The sequence below is a fragment of the Schistocerca americana genome, chromosome 1 (genome assembly GCF_021461395.2).
Source record: "Schistocerca americana isolate TAMUIC-IGC-003095 chromosome 1, iqSchAmer2.1, whole genome shotgun sequence".
Lineage (NCBI taxonomy): Eukaryota > Metazoa > Arthropoda > Insecta > Orthoptera > Acrididae > Schistocerca > Schistocerca americana.
In genome coordinates this window covers 660,985,973-661,006,638 of record NC_060119.1, presented here as the reverse complement: position 1 = coordinate 661,006,638, position 20,666 = coordinate 660,985,973, and the positions used below count along the sequence as shown (strand labels likewise).

The 20,666-nt window shown below is 37.4% G+C and overlaps 1 protein-coding gene across 1 annotated transcript in view; it reads left to right on the top strand.

Moving 5' to 3' along the window:
• Positions 1-20,666, top strand: part of LOC124587131 (collagen alpha chain CG42342) — a 610,604-nt gene that overhangs the window by 393,399 nt on the left and 196,539 nt on the right. The window contains exon 19 of the mRNA XM_047131431.1: positions 2,762-2,788. Coding sequence (XP_046987387.1) covers positions 2,762-2,788 — 27 coding nt within the window. The remainder of the gene's footprint in view (positions 1-2,761; positions 2,789-20,666) is intronic.

Below are 20,666 nucleotides of genomic sequence, written 5' to 3'. Positions count from 1 at the left end.
AATCTTTGCTACTAAGTACTTATCCAGGTCTTAACTCCAGAAATACTGTGTAGTAAAATATTTGCTCCCTGTGATATTGTGATATTAATGATTTAATTCTTCCTGACTGATTTTTGAAACAGTGAAATGTCCTCTTTTGAAGTAAAATGCATACCTAATTACTTCTGTTTATATTCAGAGATGAAATAAGTCATTTGCTTTTATCTGAAAGATTTGATATGTATAACTGTATACTAACTACTTTTTTCTGCTACATTGCAATGACAGTTTATCATATAGTCAAACAAAGAAGCAGCCAAAGACATGAATTTGACACATATCTGCTGAAAAGTTTGAAGTTTCATTAAAATCACTTTAGATGAGAAATGTTTACACAAAGAGACAGTAAAAGGAAAGAGAGAGGGGGAGAGAGATAGAGAAAGAGCGAGAGCAAGAGAGATAGATAGATAGAGAGAGAGAGAGAGAGAGAGAGAGAGAGAGGGAGAGAGAGAAACTTTGGTCACTTTCCAGAAGCATTTAGAAGTTTTGAGCAGAAATATGTTTTCCTTTATCAAGAACTATACATGACCCATTTCCTATCCCTATTTGTTTCTCAAGTGGCATTTGCTGAAAGCAATGTAATGTGTGTGTCTCATCCATTAAGTATATTGTTTCCATTGCTTACCATGATACATGGCTTATAAAAAACCATGTTGAATTTCACTCTGTTGTTTGTTCAAGTTCAGTTCATCTCATTATGGAGAGTGCTCATTTCCTTAGGAGCACATATGGAATTTTCTGTTAACATCCATTTGAATTACACACTGTACTGAATATTTGCAGTTTTTGTCTTTCAGTGTATTTTAATACAGTTAATTAGGATGCATTAAACTATTTTTAGCTATTTTTGTATCTTAATCACTCATTCCTTAACCCAAGTTACCATCAGCTTCTGTTGTATTGACGATTTACATTTTTCTTTAGAAAACTGAAGCAGCTATGGGAGCACACATACATTGTAAAATGCACTTTATTAGAAATGAAATACCAAAAATTACTGAAAATGATGCTATGCTTACTATAGCTTATAGATTCTCCTTGACATTGTCTCCTTATGATTTAATAACTTGCTTCTGTAAGTACAGTGCTACAGTTTACTTGTTCTTCACAATAAAGGATGGCAGCCAAAAACAGTTGCAGGAAAACTGCAACTGTTTTTGGCTGCCATCCTTTATTGTAAAGAATTTTAACAGTTGCTGCTGCAGCCATGTTTAAAATCTTGTTTACTTGTTCATCATTTTTGTTATAGCATTAGCTCACTTCTGTTCCTCATTTGTCCATTTATATAAAAACAGCTGTAATTTTCTTTTGATTCTTCAGTTTTTTCTAACACATACTAAGCTGTATAAGCTGTAAAATGAACGTCTGGACTGTTTTTGGGATGCATAGTCCAGGTTGAGGTTTGAGTGTCGAATGCCTGCCCTGTGAATATTGGCTACCTGTACAAATAGAAGCCACTCCAGTGTCCTGGCATCAGTCCATCACCACACCTGATGATGACAATTCATCCCATTCACAAAATACAGTGCACATTTGATACATAAACCTATTTGTCCAAAACTTTTGCGTCTTAGTCTTTTTTTATACTTTATCATTAAAGGGAATTATAATTGTAAACTGAGCTTTAAGCAGATAACATGTGTGAAGCTCAGTTTGCCTATAATTTTTATCTAAAATTGCTGTACTATTCAATCTATACATTTTGTACTTTTCTGTAAGGTAAACTGTACAGCATCTTCAGGATACAGACTTCATATTGTTGGCATTTGTCATATAGACATGATTTTCATGAGCAACTGTCAGCTATAACAATAAATGATGTTAAAAAAGGAACTCATGTGTTATTTTAGACCACATGTTTAAAACAGCTCTCAGTGAAAAATTATTTGCTTAGCTGACTGTATAATATTTCATATTCATAAAAATTGTTCCACAGTTTTAGCAGGAAAGTTGAAAGGGACTCTGTGAGATATGAGTAAGTATGCAACCGTACATGCCATATTTTAACTCCTTCTCATATAATTTAACTAATATTACTTGACAAGGCACACGTAAAGTGAGATGCAAAGAAAAACACAATTTTGAAACTAAAGAACAGTCATATTGTTATAATATCACTTTCTCTATCCATATCTGTTACTCTCATGTATACCTGGATAATTTACAGAAAAATAGTAAAGCAGGGAAATGTATGTTCAGATGCAGTCAGTGAAAGGGAAAGATGTGTTTTTACCATAACAGGTAACATGTAAAGCCCATGCCACAATAGTAACTGCCACACATCACACTCCTGACTCTTTGCTTCTAGCTTGTCTGTATTCTTTTAGTATGTACCACATCACTGGATTGACTGGATGTTGCTGCCACCATCATTGCTTTTCTTTTTTTCTTTTTTTTTTTATTAACCCTTTCACTGGCGAACTTAATATGGAAGAAAGTGATTTCCTAAGGCTTTTAAACATGCTAGAATCTAAATTTAACAGGACAACTGTCATCAAGTAACTAGCATTGGCAAAGAACATTAAGAAAATATATGTTTTAAATATATCCTGTTCTTGAAAAAATGGAGACAGTAAGAAAAAAATGAAACGTGTACTCACAGTGAAAGGGTTACTTAACACAAATAAATGACATGGTTTTGGTTTGAGTTTTTTATGGTTTTATTTGTTTGTATTGTTTCGACATTATTTTATTTTATTTTATTATCTTTTTCCTATTGTAGGGTCCATCAGGCCTCGATGGCATGAAGGTATGTTGAGACAACTTTGTAGTACAATACACATCATTTGTAAATAAATATAAATATTTAATATGTACTATTATATTTAAAATAATTAAGTGTCACAACTTTGCTTACCAATAAAATGTGAAACATATCATATAAACTTGCTGTGCTTGCAGCAGCGTTATACATTGTGTAAGGATAAACACTGATGGGGAGTGTCAGCTTGGAACTACAATGCTGTCTTTCCTATTGGGTTGAGTGATGTTCACATCCGCACAGACTTTTCAGACTTCTTCTAAAAGTCCTATTTCTCTAGCCATGGCTTTGCTGATTTTTCTCTATCAAGTCATATTTGTATTTGAGCCATTTGGGATTGATTGTTAGTAGAGGCTACATGTGACAGGTTTGTGGTTACACCATACAAAATTTTAAGAATCATGTTGTGATTAAAAATATCTTTTTCTCTATAAAAAGTAAAGGAAATTTTTACTAAGGCAAAACATTTCTTGAAAACAGAGCTTCCTTCGTATTGTTAACTAATAATAATTCTAAAAAATATTTTGAAAATAAAATTTAATATTTCAAGATGTAGGTATTCACTGAATCATCATGCCACTTGGATGCCATCGTGAAGGAGAAATTTCAGGGATGTGTAACAAGTCCAGATATAAAATAACAAACAGAATTTTCAGTTCTTTTTTAATAATTAAGTACTGTTCATATTGTGTGAAGAAAAATCTGTCCTTACCCAGAATAAATTCAGCACAATAAAATTAATAAGAAAGCTGGTACTTTTGAAAGTTAAGTTAGAACTGTTTCTCTCCAACTAGTAACTTAACATGTGATGGTTAAAGGATTTTAACAACAAAGATCTGCTTGCAATGAACATTGTTACTTGTCATAAACTTAACAGAAATGTTCATTTTTAGAATTCAGGAAATGTGAAAATATGTAAAAGAAGTAGGTACTCTGAAATAGTTTATTTTTGATTTATGGGGATTCTCAACATCTCTTTTTATTGCTGATGGTACTTTACCAAAGACATTCACACTCAAATACAGAATAGGCCTACCACTCTGAATTGTAGACAAATATACATGAAAATTATTTTCTGTCTTTTACGATGGTGTTATGATCTATTACTGAAGTGAAACTGTTAGCAACAAATATTATTAGGGAGAAAATGCAATGAGATGTGTGTCAAGGAATTCTAAGATCTTTGAAGAGGCATCTGCAGATTTTTTGGTTATGTCCTTCCACAATGGCCTTATTACCCACATTTGCTGGATGAATATTTCATTTAGCAAATAACGGAAAATCTAGGGTGGAATGTAACAATATTATGAAAAGGATAGTTGTTACTTACCATATCGTGGAGATGCTGAGTTGTAGATAAGCACAACAAAAAGACTGTCATGCTATAAGTTTTCGGCAGCAAGGCCTTTGTCAAAAATAGACAACAGACACACACACACACACACACACACACACACACACACAAGTAAATGCAGCACACACACACACATGACCACAGTCTGGCTCCAACTGCAAGAGACTGTGGTCAATAGACACAAGCAAATGCAGCTTGCACACACATGACCACAGTCTGGATCCAACTACAAGAGACTGTGGTCATGTGTGTGTGCGTTGCATTTGCGTGTGTGTGTGTGTGTGTGTGTGTGTGTGTGTGTGTGTGTGTCGTCTATTTTTGACAAAGGCCTTGTTGGCTGAAAGCTTGTGTGAACCTATCTGCAAGTCAGCATCTCTGCTATATAGTGAGTAGCAACTATCCTGTTTGTAATATTATTATTTCATTTAACTTCATTTTTCCCAAGATTAGAATTCTGTAAGACAGTGGGGAGCAAAAGAATTCAAAATTGGTTTGCTTCCTGGTCTTCAAGTTCACACAACAGAGGTACTTCTAAGTGCAGACATACTGAACTGAGCTGCTTTCATTAGCTTACTAGCTAACTGTACCTCAATGCATTTTACACATATTTTTCATTTGCTGTCTGACACCTTTAGTGGGAAATTTTTGAAGCTTCACATTCTTTGTGCTTGTTTGAAAAGTTCATTTTCAGGCCTACTTGACTATCAGTTGTGTGATTGGCTCATTTTGTTTAGGACACCTGTTCACTTGTAAATATTACAAAGTTTGAACAATTCTTCAAAGTCATTGAAAGATGGTTTTGTTAGGTGAAAAGATGGATATCCATTACTGGCCCTTGAGAGACCTATATTTTGTTTCTTAAATCTGAGCTTGATTATATTATTTTGATGCAGTTTGTCAACAGATATTTTGCTTTGTTTCATGAACATAAAACTCCAACCATGCAACAGAGATGCAATGTGCTGTAACATTTTGGTTTCCTAAATAGAAGTTTATGGTCTGTACAGTCAAGTCCCTAGAGACATATATCAACCCAGTAGCTATCACTGTTTAGTACAACTAAGCCCTTGTTTTAAGCATTTCTCAATAGAGAAGCACATAAAAAAGTTAAAATGGGAGCCCAATAACAAGTTGTATACTGTAAACCAAATCACTAATCAAGTGTAGGCTGGTTTCCAAAGTATTAGAGTTAGAGACATGGGTGTGTAATTGGAGATTTTTGTTTATCTGAATTCTTATATGTTTATGTCACTACTTATTTAAACCCACAAGAAAAATTTTATAGAATGTTTTATTTAACTACAAATGTAGTGTAAAGGTGCTTCTACCAGACAAGTGCAAGATTTTGGTACTATATTAGAAACATCATCTGACTCCTAAGAATTACCACTTATAGTTTTCTGTTGTGTAATTAAAATTAATTCTGTTTAAGAGGGATGCAATTAATGCCATAATATTACATGTACCCAAGTAAAATCTTGTTTTGCACACAATCAAAGTCACTGGAAAGGTCATAGTTTATAATGACATCCTATCTATTATTACTTAATTCTTGTAAGATTTCATTTGGTAGATTAAATATGACATGACTTTCTCTGCAGTCAAACTATGAGACAACCCACAATTATGCTATAAACATGAGGTACTGTTTCTCAAACCCATGTAAAAGGCTTGCAGGTATGATCAGAAACTGTAACTAAATGTCACTTGTTTATTTTTGTTGATATAGATAAGTGCCACTATTGGGAGCCTATGAGGGCTGTAAATAAAGTAGTGCCAACATAGTCCAGTTCAGACAATCACAGGAGTTGGACACGTGCAAATAGGATATAAGAGCTATCCTGTAGCAATGCTGTGGTGTGTAATGTGCATTTGAGGAGCATCCTGCTGGAACTGTTCCTGGGTGCCATTGAAGTGACAAGTGTTGATTTCACTACTCTAAAGCAAGTTTGTTTTCAAAAGGTAATTAATATTTGTGGATTAAAATCGAGGTTTCTCATTGCAAAAATTCATCAGAATGCTGTCAAGGATTACATGAAGCCTATGGCGAGAGTGCATTATCATATAGGATGGTTGCACAATATGTCAAGACATATCATGTGGGAATCCGACTGCAGATTTGCACTTTACAGATCTGCTATCCATTCCTCAAGATCAGATTGACATCTAAAGTGGTCTCATTTCCATAGACCATTAAAGAGTTGTCTGGAAATTATTTGTGGAGGTTGGTCTCAGTCATTAAACAGTGTGGCGTGTACTGGCAAATGTCTTAACATGAAGAACATTGCATTTCACAATGACTCACTAGTGTACATAAATGGCACCAGTATCCACCAAATGACATCCATCTGGACAAATACCGCAATGAAGGAGACACATTGCAGAGTATTGTCACCATTTAAGAGATGTGGAAACAAGCCTGTGAGCTGAATTAAAAGCATGAGTCGAATGCATGGTATTATCGAGGTCTGCCACATCCACAGAAATTTTAACAGAAACCCAGTTGTGTGAAGCTTGTGTTGATTGTGGCACATGATTCTGAGCTATTACTCTTATGCATGCTGTTCGCTGAGGGACATCCTGTCAACAGTGACTACTATCGCTGATTTTTGGATGCAGTATTGGAGTCCACGCAGGTGACAAAACAAAACCATGTCCATTGCAAGATGATCATCCTGTTGTGTTGCATGACAGTGCACACTGAAATGTCATAAACAATGTCAAGCTGCTATTGAAAAAGTGGCTTGGGAGGTTTTGAAAGATCCTCTATACTCACCAGACACGATTTCTTTTTACTTGGACTTGTTTCCCAAGTTGAAGGAACCAATCTGAAGCTGTGAATTTGTGACATGGCATCTGTAATCCACACAGTGAGGTGCTCTGTCATTGTCATCAGCAGAGAACACCTTGCCAGTGGTCCCCAGCTTCTTCCTGACATTTGGAGAAAGGTAAAGACTTTATTGATGACTAAATTAAAGAAATGTAATGCAGTTGTACTTGTTAGTTCATTAAATATTGTGTTCTATCAATGTTGTCACTGTGTTATTTACAGCCCACATAAGTTCATCATATAACAGTGATGTTTCTATCAAGACTGAATGAGGTATTCATAACTTTAAGAATGCTGTGATAACCATAACCATAGTAATATAATGTTGTTGTTGTTATTGTTGCATTCAGTCCAAAGGTTGGTTTGATGTAGTTCTCCATAGTAGTCAACCCTGTGCAAGCCTCTTTGCCCTGAGATAACTACTGCAATCTACATTCATTTGATCCTGCTTACTGTATTCAAGAGTTAGCCTCTCTCTACAATTTTTACTCATGTATTTCCCTCCATGACTAAATTAACTATTTCTTAATGCCTCAAGAAATCTCCTATCAGTCAGTCCCTTCTCTTAATCAAGTTGTACCATGAATTTCCATATTTGCCAGTTTGATTTAGTATTTATTCGTTAGTTATCCAATTTGCCCATCTAATAATCAACACTCTTCTGTAGCTCAATATTACAAAAGCTTCTATTATCTTCTTGTCTGGACTGCTATGGCAGCCCAGTCTTCTGGTAAATTGAATAAGATTTATGAGTAGAGCTAAAATTGTAAGACTGAGGTTTTTATATAGACCGACTTAGGTGAGCTGTGACTATTAGGGGCCTAACGTAAAAATCTCCCACCCTATAACATGGCAATGACTAAGATACTTCTGCTGCTCCAGATATGACTAACTTCAAAGAACACGTACTGATAGAACATAGAATAAATGAACATCACACTCACACACAGCTGTACTACTAATAAAAAGAAACTGCTCACTCTGCAAATAAATGGAAATAAAATAGTGTTGTTGTTGTTGTTGTTGTCTTCAGTCCAGAGACTGGTTTGATGCAGCTCTCCATGCTACTCTATCCTGTGCAAGCTTCTTCGTCTCCCAGTACCTCCTGCAAACTACATCCTTCTTAATCAGTTTAGTGTATTCATCTCTTGGTCCCCCTCTATGATTTTTACCCCCACACTGCCCTCCAATACTAAATTGGTGATCCCTTGATGCCTCAGAATGTGTCCTACCAAGCGATCCCTTCTTCCAGTCAAGTTGTGCGACAAATTTCTCTTCTCCCCAATTCTATTCAATATTATGTGATCTACCCATCTAATCTTCAGCATTCTTCTGTAGCACCACATTTCAGAAGCTTCTATTCTCTTCTTGTCTAAACTATTTATCATCCACATTTCACTTCCATACATGGCTACACTCCATACAAATACTTTCAGAAACGACTTCCTGACACTTAAATCTATACTCAATGTTAACAAATTTCTCTTCTTAAGAAACGTTTTCCTTGCCATTGCCAGTCTACATTTAATATCCTCTCTACTTTGACCATCATCAGTTATTTTTCTCCCCAAATAGCAAAACTCATTTACTACTTTAATCATCTCATTTCCTAATATAATTCCCTCAGCATCACCCAATTTAATTTGACTACATTCCATTATCCTCGTTTTGCTTTTGTTGATGTTCATCTTATATCCTCCTTTGAAGACACTATTCATACCATTCAGCAGCTCTTCCAGGTCCTTTGCTGTCTCCGACAGAATTACAATGTCATTGACAGACCTCAAAGTTTTTACTTCTTCTCCATGGATTTTAAGTCCTATTCCGAGTTTTTCTTCTGTTTCCTTTACTGCTTGCTCAATATACAGATGAATAACATCGGGGATAGGCTACAACCCTGTCTCACTCCCTTCCCAACCACTGCTTCCCTTTCATGCCCCTCACCTCTTATAACTGCCATCTGCTTTCTGTACAAATTGTAAATAACCTTTCGCTCCCTGGATTTTACCCCTGCCACCTTCAGAATTTGAAAGAGAGTATTCCAGTCAACATTGTAAAAAGCTTTTTCTAAGTCTACAAATGCTAAAAATGTAGGTTTGCCTTTTCTTAATCTATTTTCTAAGATAAGTCATACGGTCAGTATTGCCTCACATGTTCCAACATTTCTATGGAATCCAAACTGATCTTGCCTGAGGTTGGCTTCTACCAGTTTTTCCATTTGTCTGTAAAGAATTCGTGTTAGTATTTTGCAGCAGTGGCTTATTAAACTGCTAGTTAGGTAATTTTCACATCTGTCAACATCTGCTTTCTTTGGGATTGGAATTATTATATCCTTCTTGAAGTGTTATTTTCACATAATTCAGTTTATAAACAAACCAGTGATCTACAGGTAACAAATAAAATGATACATTCTTTATAGAAGATTACAGGCACTACACCTCATAGTAGCTGACTGCTATCGGTTATTATTAACTAGAATAATCCTAGCTTACTGCATCCATTAATAGCCCAGCCCATAGTGGTTATGAAACTATGTCTGACAAATAGATTTTATAAGATTTACTTTGTTTCAGCTCTGTAACAGCACATTGTGGTCTCTGTTCTGTTTGGTCCATTTTTATGTGCCTCCATAGCATGTCATCAGTCTTCCAGCTTGTACATCCCTTGAAACCCAAAGCTTGGTGGCACATTGGAAGTTTTTAGTTGATGACATGAAATGGGTTTACTCAAAACATCTTAACAAAAGGATTTTTCCCCATTTGCTGCATTTTCACTGTCACACAGCAACAGTTTGAAATTATATTTTTCCTCGATTATATTTAAAATTAGCACTTTGCTGCGGATCAAAAAAAGTATGTTTCTGGACTGTTACATTTTTCCACACCTACATGCATGGGGACATTCCATTTTGGAAATCATTAGGTAATTCAATTTTGCAAGGGCCAGACTGAAGCAAATTGAGCTGAATCCACCAAGTCAAAGGATTAGACTAACAAGCTGAGTGGTTGTTAACATTGACGAATGGAGTGAAAAGCAAAATACTATGCACTCAGTGAACTACAAGGCTCCAGAGCACACCTGCATCTCTCTATGTGTGTAGGCTCCACTCTCCCCCTCACCGCCAGTCTCCAACTCTAAATGTTTTAGCATATTTTAATAGTTCACTTAAGAAACCATAAGTACCTAACCATGTCAGGTCCTTACTTTTGTTAGAAATTGAGAACTATGTCACTCAATCTTACACTCCATCTCACTAAAACTAATAACCATTTCTATGTATTACCATTTTAAATCTCTTACTCCACATAATATATATTGAATATCATACCTCTCCACTCAGCATCAATACAAATCAGCTGTCAACAATGGTTAGTTTGTGAAGATGAATTAAGAATATTTATTTTCATTTTCATCTAGCCTTTAGGAACCACTGGAATAGTGCTTCTCACACTATAGTCTAATGTGCATAAATTTCTCTTTTTACAGTATATGATTACATTAACAATTTTTGCTACTTATGAGGTTGCTTAAACATCAGTATCAGCAACGTTACCATTCGTACTACCCTATTCTACAAGAAAATGTCTCCTAAAATATTAACAATTAATGCCAGCAGTGGGAATAAACACCATCCACCATGTATATTATTAATTAATCACTGTGGCTGAAAGCTCTCTTGGTCAAATTCTGTTGGCAAGAATTAAAGATAAAAAATTTATTCTTGTCCTTTTTTATACACTGTTTATTGATGATCTCTACGAAAGTAGTTGTGAGAATGTCACTTAAATTCACAGTCGCATTGAGACAATGCCTTGGATTTTTAATATCTCCTCTGTTGCACTCCACCAACAATAATGTTTAAACACTCTCAAGCTGTTGCTACTGCAGTTAAAGCAATTGAATTCTATTAACATAAAGTATAACAGATAAATAGACAAATAATGTTACTCTTTTTTAAAGTGAGCAAATGAATTATCAAGGCTAACTTGTCTTATGAAAAGAAATAGTGTATAAAAGTATATCTTTCAAATGAATAAAAAAATACTTTTCCAGTCTCATCTCTGATTACCATGTGAACACCAAACACAAAGCATTTCTTCAAGTCCCCCATGTGAAAAATAATTGCCTCACATGCAGCAATTGGACACCACAGGTTTCCATCAATTACATTCTCACTTACAGAGAATGGTAATCAACTTACTGAACAATGAAAATAGTGTTCAGAACTTACAGAATCATCTAAATACTCATTCAGGTTCAAATATTTTCCAAAAGAAGGACTGAAAACACCATACATTCTAGTTTATTTACCCGGAGACAGAATTTCTAAACTTAATTACTCTGAGGCCCATCCAACCAGAATTGGTTGTTAAGGGCTGATTTAAATTCTGTGAATACCTCATAATTACTTTGGGACATGAATCTCTCTTGTGCAGCATCATTTTGTAGGTAACCTACAAATCATCTGTTTTTTTTATGTTGTTTGACCAACCTGTAGGAAATACACGCTGGACTGACTAAAAATATAACTGGATGTAAACCATCAGCTGGATCATGTGGAGCTGAATTATGTAATTTTAATTTTTTGTTTCTGTCAGTTTCTCATAACCGCAGTAATTCTGCATAAGCCTTGATCCTTTACGTTAGGTAATTGTTTGGTAGTTATATTACTCTTTTCTTCCTTAACTCTTCCATTAAGCATTGATTACACTTCTTTGATCTCACATAAATAAGTCTCTAAACAGGATTCCATTTTGCTAGCTTGTAACTAACAATTTTTTCCCAATGTGCCTTGTTCAGTTGCATCAGATTTTACTTGACTTGAACTACTATTCTGTTTTCTCAGTCACAAAACTTTGATTTTTGTAAGCTGTCTCTCAAGAGTCATTTAACTCAGAGATTCCTTCCTGAAGTGGACAAATAGCTCATGTTTGTTTTCTTTTTATTTTATCCACAGGTGTTTTAGTATTAATAAACAGACTGTCCATTTTTTGGTGTACTACTGCTAAACCTGCTGTGATTTCATTCTTAAGCTTAATAGATCTTTCATGGCACTTAGTTATTACCTCTTGCATAGTTTTATAAAAATCACTTCTCAATTGGCTAGTTTCAGTCTTTACAGTCGTTCTCTCTCAATGATTAGTCTCTAATTAGGCAGTAAGTTTTCATTCAAATCTACTGTTGTCTCACTTTGGTTTAGTTACTTCTTTGAATGTATCCTGTGCCTTGTTTCAAGGCATGAAAATAGACATCCTGCCCACAATTCTTTCCATTCCTCCTTAAGTCAAGTGGTATGACACCACACACCCCCAACCTACACAACATTATAGTCATTCCTATTCAACTCCCACCCCCAACCCCTTTCCACAGGGGTTATATTCCTGTGGAAGATACAGGTGCAAGACCTGCTCGATTCAGTCACCCAGCACATCCTAACCTAGTCCTGTCACAGGCTTATGCCATTTCATTGGAGACAGGGCTACTTGTGGCATCAGCCATGTCGTATTCCAGCCCTGCCACAATTTCTGCATTGCATTTTATGTTGGAATGACCACCAATAAGCTGTCCATGAGAATGAATGATGACTTCCAAACTGTGGCCGAGAGCAGAGTTGACTATCTAGTGGCAGAACACGTTTCTGATCACAATGTGCTCAAGTGCAATAGCTACTTTACAACCCAAGCCATTTGGATCCTTCTCTCAAGCACCAGCTTTTCTGAACCATGCAGATGGTAGTTATATTTGTAACACATGCATCACTCCTGTAATGCTCTTGGCCTCAGCCTGCTCTACATCTACATCAATACTCCACAATCCACCTTACGGTACTACTACTACTCATTTCCTTCGCTGTTCCACTCACAAATAGAACCAGGTAAAGATGACAGTTTACATGCCTCCATATGAGCCCTCTTTTCTCAAATCTTATATTCATGGTCCTTACCTGCATTGTATGTTGGAGGTAACAGAATCGTTCTAGAGTCAGCTTCAAATGCCGGTTTTCTAAATTTTCTCAATATTGTTCCTCGAAAAGAGTGTCACATTCCCTCCAGGGATTCCCATTTGAGTTCCCGAAGCATCTCCATAGTACTTGTGTGTTGTTTGAACCCACCAGTATTAAATCTAACAGCCCACTTCTGAATTACTTCATTCTCTTCATTCAGTCCAATCTGGTGCGGATCCCAAACACTTGAGCAGTGCTCAAGAATAGGTTGCACTAGCATCCTATTGCAGTCTCCTTTACAGATGAACCACATTTTCCTAGAATTCTCCCAATATACCAAAGTCAACCATTCGCCTTTCCTACTACAATCCTCACTAGCTCATTCCATTCCACATTGCTTTGCAACATTACACCCACATTTTTAAATGACATGGCGATGTCAAGCATGGCACTACTAATGATGTATCTGAGCATTACAGGTTCGTTTTTCTTACTCATCCACATTAACTTACATTCATCTACATTTAGAGCTAGCTGCCATTCATCACACCAACTAGAAATTTTGTCTAAGTCATCTTGTATCCTCCTACATTTACTCAGTGATGACACGTTGCCATACACCACAGCATCATTAGCAAACAACTGCAGATTGCTGCCAATCCTGTCCATCAAATCATTTACGTATATAGAGAATAACAGTGGTCCTAACCACACCTCCCTGAGGCACTTCTGATGATACCCTTGTCTTTGATAAACGTTTGCCATCAAGGACAACATACTGGTTTCTATAACTTAAGAAGTCTTTGAGCCACTCACATGTCTGTGGACCTTTTCCATATGCTTCAACAGACTGTAATGGAAATCCTGAAATATGGAATCTGCCTGTTGCCCTTCACCCACAGTTTGCAGTATATCATCTGAGAAAAGGGCAAACAGAGTTTCACATGAGCAATGCTATCTAAAACCATGCTGATTCATGGGCATGAGTTTCTCGCTCTCCAGAAAATTTATTATATTAAACCGAGAATATGTACAAGGATTCTGCAGAAAACTGATGTTAGGGATATTGGTGTGTAATTTTGCAGGTTTCTTCTTTTGCTCTTCTTATACAAATGAGTCACTTTTTCTTTTTTCCAATCTCTTGGGACTTTGCACTGGGTGAGAGATTCGTGATAAATGCAAGGTGACTAAGGGACCAGTGCCATAGAGTACTCCTTATAAAACTGAATTGAGATTCCATCTGGACCTGGTGACTTATTTGTTTTCAACTCCTTCAATTGTTTCTCTACATCAGGCATCAGGCGTGCTTATTACTATGTTATTCATGTTGGAGTCTGTTTGATGATCAAATGATGGTGTGTTTGTACGATTCTCCTGCATGAACAATTTCTTGACAGTGAAATTTAAAATTTTGGCTTTCATTTAGCTATCTTCAACTGCCACACCAAACTGGTCAACAGGTGACTGGATGGAAGCATTAGATCTACTTAGCAATTTTACATAGGACCAAAATGTTTTTTGGGTTCCCTACCAGATCTTTTGCTCAGGTATGAGAGTGATAGTAGTTGTAAGTTTTGTGCACAGATCTTTTCACAGATACATGAATCTCTACTAATCTTTGCTTATCATCATTTCCACATTCTCTTTTAATCCAAAAGTGCAACAGCCAATGCAGCCAATGCTTGCTCAGCAGTTTCTGAATCTTGTTATTAAACCGTGGTGTGTATTTTCTATCCTCACTCCACTTACTAGACCATTCTCTTGACCATGGTTTACGGTGTCCATCATACTGGAAGTAAGTGATGTCAGTTTACTGTCTAAGTGAGATGCTAACAACTGCTTATTTGCTCTTTCTAGCAGAAATACTCTCCTAGCCTTCTTGGCTTATTTATTAACTTTTGTTACCATAGTTGCTATACTGACTTCATGATTGCTAATCCCCATTTCTACACTGACATTGTCAATAAGGTCTGACCTCTTTGTAGCTACAAGATCTATTTCCATTGTGTAAGGGCTGCTGAACTAGCTGCTCAAGATAGTTTTCAGAAAATGTGTTCAAAAGTACTTCACATGACCATCTGCAGTGAATGCATACACATCCCAATCTATACTTAGACTTAGGTAAAAGTCGTCTCCAACTATCAGTGCATGGTCTTTCTATTTACATGGTACTGACCATAGACATTCTTTGAATGACTCTAGAACTGTCACAGCAGAATCTGGTGGCCAGTAAAAACATCCAACAGTTAACTTGGTTTCACGTAGATCGTTTATGCACAACCAGATAACTTCACAGACACACTCAACTTTGACCTCAATATAGACAATATTTTTGTCACCTGCAATGAACACTCCCCTTCCTGTGGCCTCTAATGTGTCTTTCTGACATGTGTTCCATGACTTGCTAAGTGTCTCATAGCTTTCCACTCCAGGCTTCAACCAGCTCTTGTCCCAACAATAACGTGAGTGTGACAATGCTCCTGGAGGACAGTATATCAGGAACTTTGTTACAAATACATCAACAATTTACTGATAAAATTTTGACAGCCAAAGTATCTTTACTCTGAATGCAGTCTGACTTCCCTTGTTGCGTACTGACTGGCAAGGGTTCGGCAGTGTACCTCAAACTATCGCTTAGCCTAAAAAACCCGTATCTACACTCCACAAGTACTCTGATATCCAAGTAGCTGCTTTCTTTGTGTAGTGCACCCCTGATCTGTCAAGGGGAATCCTACAAATCCCCATCCGATAATGCACGTATATAAATCTCCAACCAAGATTGACAAATCCTTTGGTTCAGACTCTCCACTCAGCTCCAAACGAAAAGACCCCATCAACTCTTGGAGCAATGCTGCAAATTGCAAGCTCTGCTTGCACTCCATGCATAGGCTAGCAGTCTTCACCACTTCTGCCAGCTGCCTTTATAAGCTTATGATGGCCTCAGAACCTATGCGACAGGTGTCATTGGTGTGGACGTGAGCCTCAACTTCCAGGTAACTACACCCTGCATGCTCGAAAGCCTCAGGCAAGGCCTCCTCCATATCTTAGATGAGGCCCTCAGGCAACATACCAAGTGCAGATTGGCTTTCTTTCCAACCCTCAACACTTTCTGACTAAAGAGCTCCATAATGCATCTAATGTTGGAGCTCCCAATAACTAGTAAACCCATACCCCCGTGTGCCTGCTCGGACCTTGCTGAAGGAGCAACCACCTGTCCACTCACAGGGTGAATGGGCGAAGCCAGATGATCAGTTTCCTCACTGGTCCACTGCCTCAAGTGACACAAATGCATTACCACTCACTACTCATTCTGCTGTGAGGGCAGATCCCAGCAAAACAAGCAACAGTTCAGATACCAGATATTCCACCACTGCTGCACCCTGAGGCAGCGGCCTGCAGCTGACTGACCATAGCAAAAAATGCATCCAACTCAAAAATAGTCACCAAAACAGTTGGCACATTTATCCCATTGTGACACTAGCCAGTCGATTCCATCCTAAAAGAAGCAAGTAGGCTGCTGTTGGATCCAGGCCTGGACCTAGTCACACCCTTCATTATCTGTTGCGAACTGATGTCCGCCAATAGCTTGTTTTAGAGGTCCAAACACAGGAAAGTCACACAGTGAAAGGTTGGGACTGTGTGCTGTATGTTACAGCATTTCCCACCGAAACTGCTGCAGTGTTGTCTTCACCGCACTGGCCATGTGTGGGCTGGCATTATCATGCAAGAGGATAACGCCGCTGTACAACATGCCTTGGCGTTTCGACTTGAGGGCTCATCTAAGGTTCTGAAAAGTGGCATGATAACACTGGGTATTGATGGTGGTTCCCCTTTCCAGGAACTCGACAAGCAGTGGGCCCTTGTGGTCAAAAAAGGAGGACTTAATGACCTTACCAGAACTGGTGTGCAGGGCCTTTGATTTCTTTGGAGGTGGTGAAGTTGCATGTTTCCACTGCTTGCTCTGATGCTTGCTTTCCAGTTCAAATTGGTGACACATGTTTCATGACAGAAAGCTGTATTCCTCCTCATGATAAAGTTGCAGATGACTCAAAGACAGGGCCATTCTAGTATTGTGCTGTTCAGCAGTCAGTTGGTGGGGATCCCACTGCGAACAGATTTTTAGAAAGTTCAAGTGTTGATGCATTATGGTGTGGGCAGCGCCCACGCTAATATTCAGTCACCAATGGATCTTGTCCATGGTGATTCTGCAGTTGTCCAAGACTGAAGCATTCACTTCCGCAACCATTTCTGGTGTGATGACACGGTGAGTCTGTCCAGGACGAGCATCGTCTTCCAGTGACTTGTGTCCATCAAGCAAATTGTTTGTGCCATTCCACGACACTTGAACAACTCAGGCTATACTCACCATACACAGCCTTCATCCGTCGATACATTTCACAGCCTTCAACTCCCTCCACCGCCAAAAATCGAATCACTCCTCATTGTTCCTACTTACTTGCCTGCATGTTCAGGCATGGACAATAACTTGAGTGGCCACTTTCTCATTGGCATGAAACTACACTGGCGTTAATCAACATCACACGGTGTGTATGCATCAACAACATATCCACAGTTATGTGGTGCCACCTTACGTGTCTGACAAAGATAGATGCACTGACCAGGTTTCACTTGAATGAACCTCATACTACGAGTAAAAGACAGGAAAAGATAAAAACATTAATACTTAACTTGCTGCTCTGTATGTTTGTATCAGCTGAGAGCTGGGCCTGACTGACTCACTCACTAAACAAACATACATTTGTCTTCAAAAGAAAGCAAATGAGTAACTACCACACTACAGGCTGGTTGAATTTAAACTTACAGAAACCTGAGATTAAACCTCTTAAACATAAAAACATGCATGAAATTTAATAAATATACTATGAGGAAAACATACGAAAAGATAAACAATTACTTGCTACTCTGTAGAGATGTATAAGATGAGAACTGGAGCCTCACTGACTGGCTTACTAAATGAACGTACACTTGTCTTCAAAACAAAACAAATGAGCAGCTTCTGTGCTACAGACAGAAAGAATTTACACTTACAAAAATGCAAGATTAAGTTTAATAAATATACCGTTAGGAAAAGAAAAGAAAACATAAACACTTAACTCACCACTGTGTAAATATCTATCTGCTGAGAGTTGTCTAATGCTTTAGACGACCCAAAGCGATGTGAAGTTGGATTGCAAAATTCACACCTCTCTCCCATAGGTTGACTTACTTGGTATGTACAGCCGATTTTCTTCTCTTGATTTCCAGCTATGTCGATCTCTAAAAACTTCTTCTGCAAAGAACACTGCTGGTTAACAGGAATTTATAAGACTATCTCTCTCTACCTCTGAAATAATTTAGTACTCAAAGAAACTTTTAGTTCAGCCTTGGTATATTTCAACTTCCACAAATAACATATTCCCCATTTCTCACATCAATATTCGAATGTATACAAGTCAACCGATTCGTCTTGCGTTATACTTGATAAAATACATGTTCAATAAAGTTGGTTTAACAACCACACAATTTATGAACCCATCTTGCCTCTAGCGAGTCCAATACATGAATTACAATTAACAGTGTTTCAACTGTTCTTCTTTTTTCTTGTTTCAATAGTCAATGATATAAAACACCATAAGATACATAAACACTCCTTGTTCTTCCAATACAGCTTCCGTGGCACGAGCGGCAAACATTTGTTGATCGTATTCGACTGTCGCGTCTACCTTGTGCTCATGACTCCTTTCCAGTCTGCACACACAAACATGTGTCGCACAGTATGTACGTTCTCTCACACTTATTTTTAAAATATCATGTGTTTGAGATGGCAGAAGAGTGAGTGGTTCTAGAATTTATGTGGAAATTGTTGAATCACTATATTACCCTCCCCCCCCACCCACCCACTACACCCATCATCCCCCCCTCCCCTTCAGATCAAACATGCGATATTTTATACATACTCATTATTACATATAACAATTCATATTTCCACTGCATACATTCCCCATTTTCTTTTATTAACCGTGCAAACCCTATTATTTACTATGAAGCTCTTCTTTTTTTCATTCTACTTTGATAATTACAATTTGAGCATTTCACCTAATGTTGGAGTCAGTCCTTTATATCTAGGAATTGTGCAGACAACATTTCTGATTTCCAATTGTAAACTCCAGGTGTCATAGACACTTCATTATTTCATCCTTTATTCTGAATCTTTGTACTATTTTTGCTTTAGCACATACCAGTTTCATTATTCTCAGTAGTTTACAGCCCAGAGGAACCCTGGACAAATGAGAGTGTTCTTTCCAACACTCAGAACACATAATAATGCTAGTGGTATACAGAATTCAAACTTACCAGAAGAAGTCCTATAAAATGTGTGATTTCTGTCACAATACTGTCCTTTTCCCCTAGGATCAGTACCTATACATTACATGTGGGTTGACCCTATGAGTGCACTTTCTCATTACGTTCCGGTAGGTATGCCTCTTTATAACAAATACCTATTCTTCAGGTCCATGTCATCCTATCTCTATGTAGGTATGCCTACCCTATATCCGTAGCAAATGCCAGTTACACCCCCCTTATCCTTTGTGAGTAGGCCTTGTGGTTCATTGCCCTAGTATATATCTTTATGTGTAGTGTAATTATTTCCTGGTAAAAATAAAAATCTATTTTACACTTCACTCTCACTTCTTGATACTTCATTTAGTTCCTGGAGTCCTCCTCTACTTTTTGACTTCTTTTCTCTTAACAGATACTATTTCTACCTATACTTCGACTCGACATTCCTTAATAATTATCACAATCGATTCCTCTGACGTTTGTGCTTTCTTTCCGTACTCATGCCTCCTTCTTATATAATCGACGTAGAATCCTTTAGTTTTTTTATGTATAGATACATGTGATACTGAATCGCCATAGTTCTTAGATATCAACACTTGACGGTTCTCACCTTTTGACAGGTTTCTAGTCAGTAGTTTCATTGTTTGCGTGTATGTTGATGTGTGTTTGTGCAGCTTGATTCTTCGGCCTTCTTATCTGAAGATAACTTGAAGGTTATCAGAAACCACAGAAACAAGGAAGGACTTCTGCGATAGCAGTGATGAATATGAAAAGAGGGAGAAATAGATAGGTTCTCAAACGAGAAGCAAGAAAGGAAACAAAAATAGATGTGGTTGCTAAGATCGAAGAAGGGAGAAAAACAGCCCCAAAGACAGGAAACCCATCCCCCACCACTCTTCCCCAGGACCTCCACCTCCCTGTACTTGAGTGAGAAGCCAGAGGAGGTATGGTGTTAAATCATCTCCTACAGAATGGTTATTCCCACCTTCACACGTGAGGTCCCCAAAGTAAATCTTAGCAACCCTATGGAAATGCCAAATTGCGAAGAATGAGGCGCACTTGTTTGCAAGGGTTGTCTGAAAGGTGTCATGCATGTTTAGTGTTAGCCATGACTTATCTGTTGGTGTAAATCATGCTTTTATCTACACTACCCACCCCTTTCAAAATTGACACAAACCCTCCGGTGTATATCATATCTCATAAAAGGTATAAAATATTCTATACAAAATAGAAAATTATACACTATGATAAAATAGTTGTTCTGTTTGTCACATTATATTACATTATCCATAAATATAATATTCTACTCATTTCATTTCATGTCGAGAGATCACTGTTTATCCATGGTTCTCTTACACCAGTCTTTATGTTATGGCCATATCCAGTTTGCTAAATA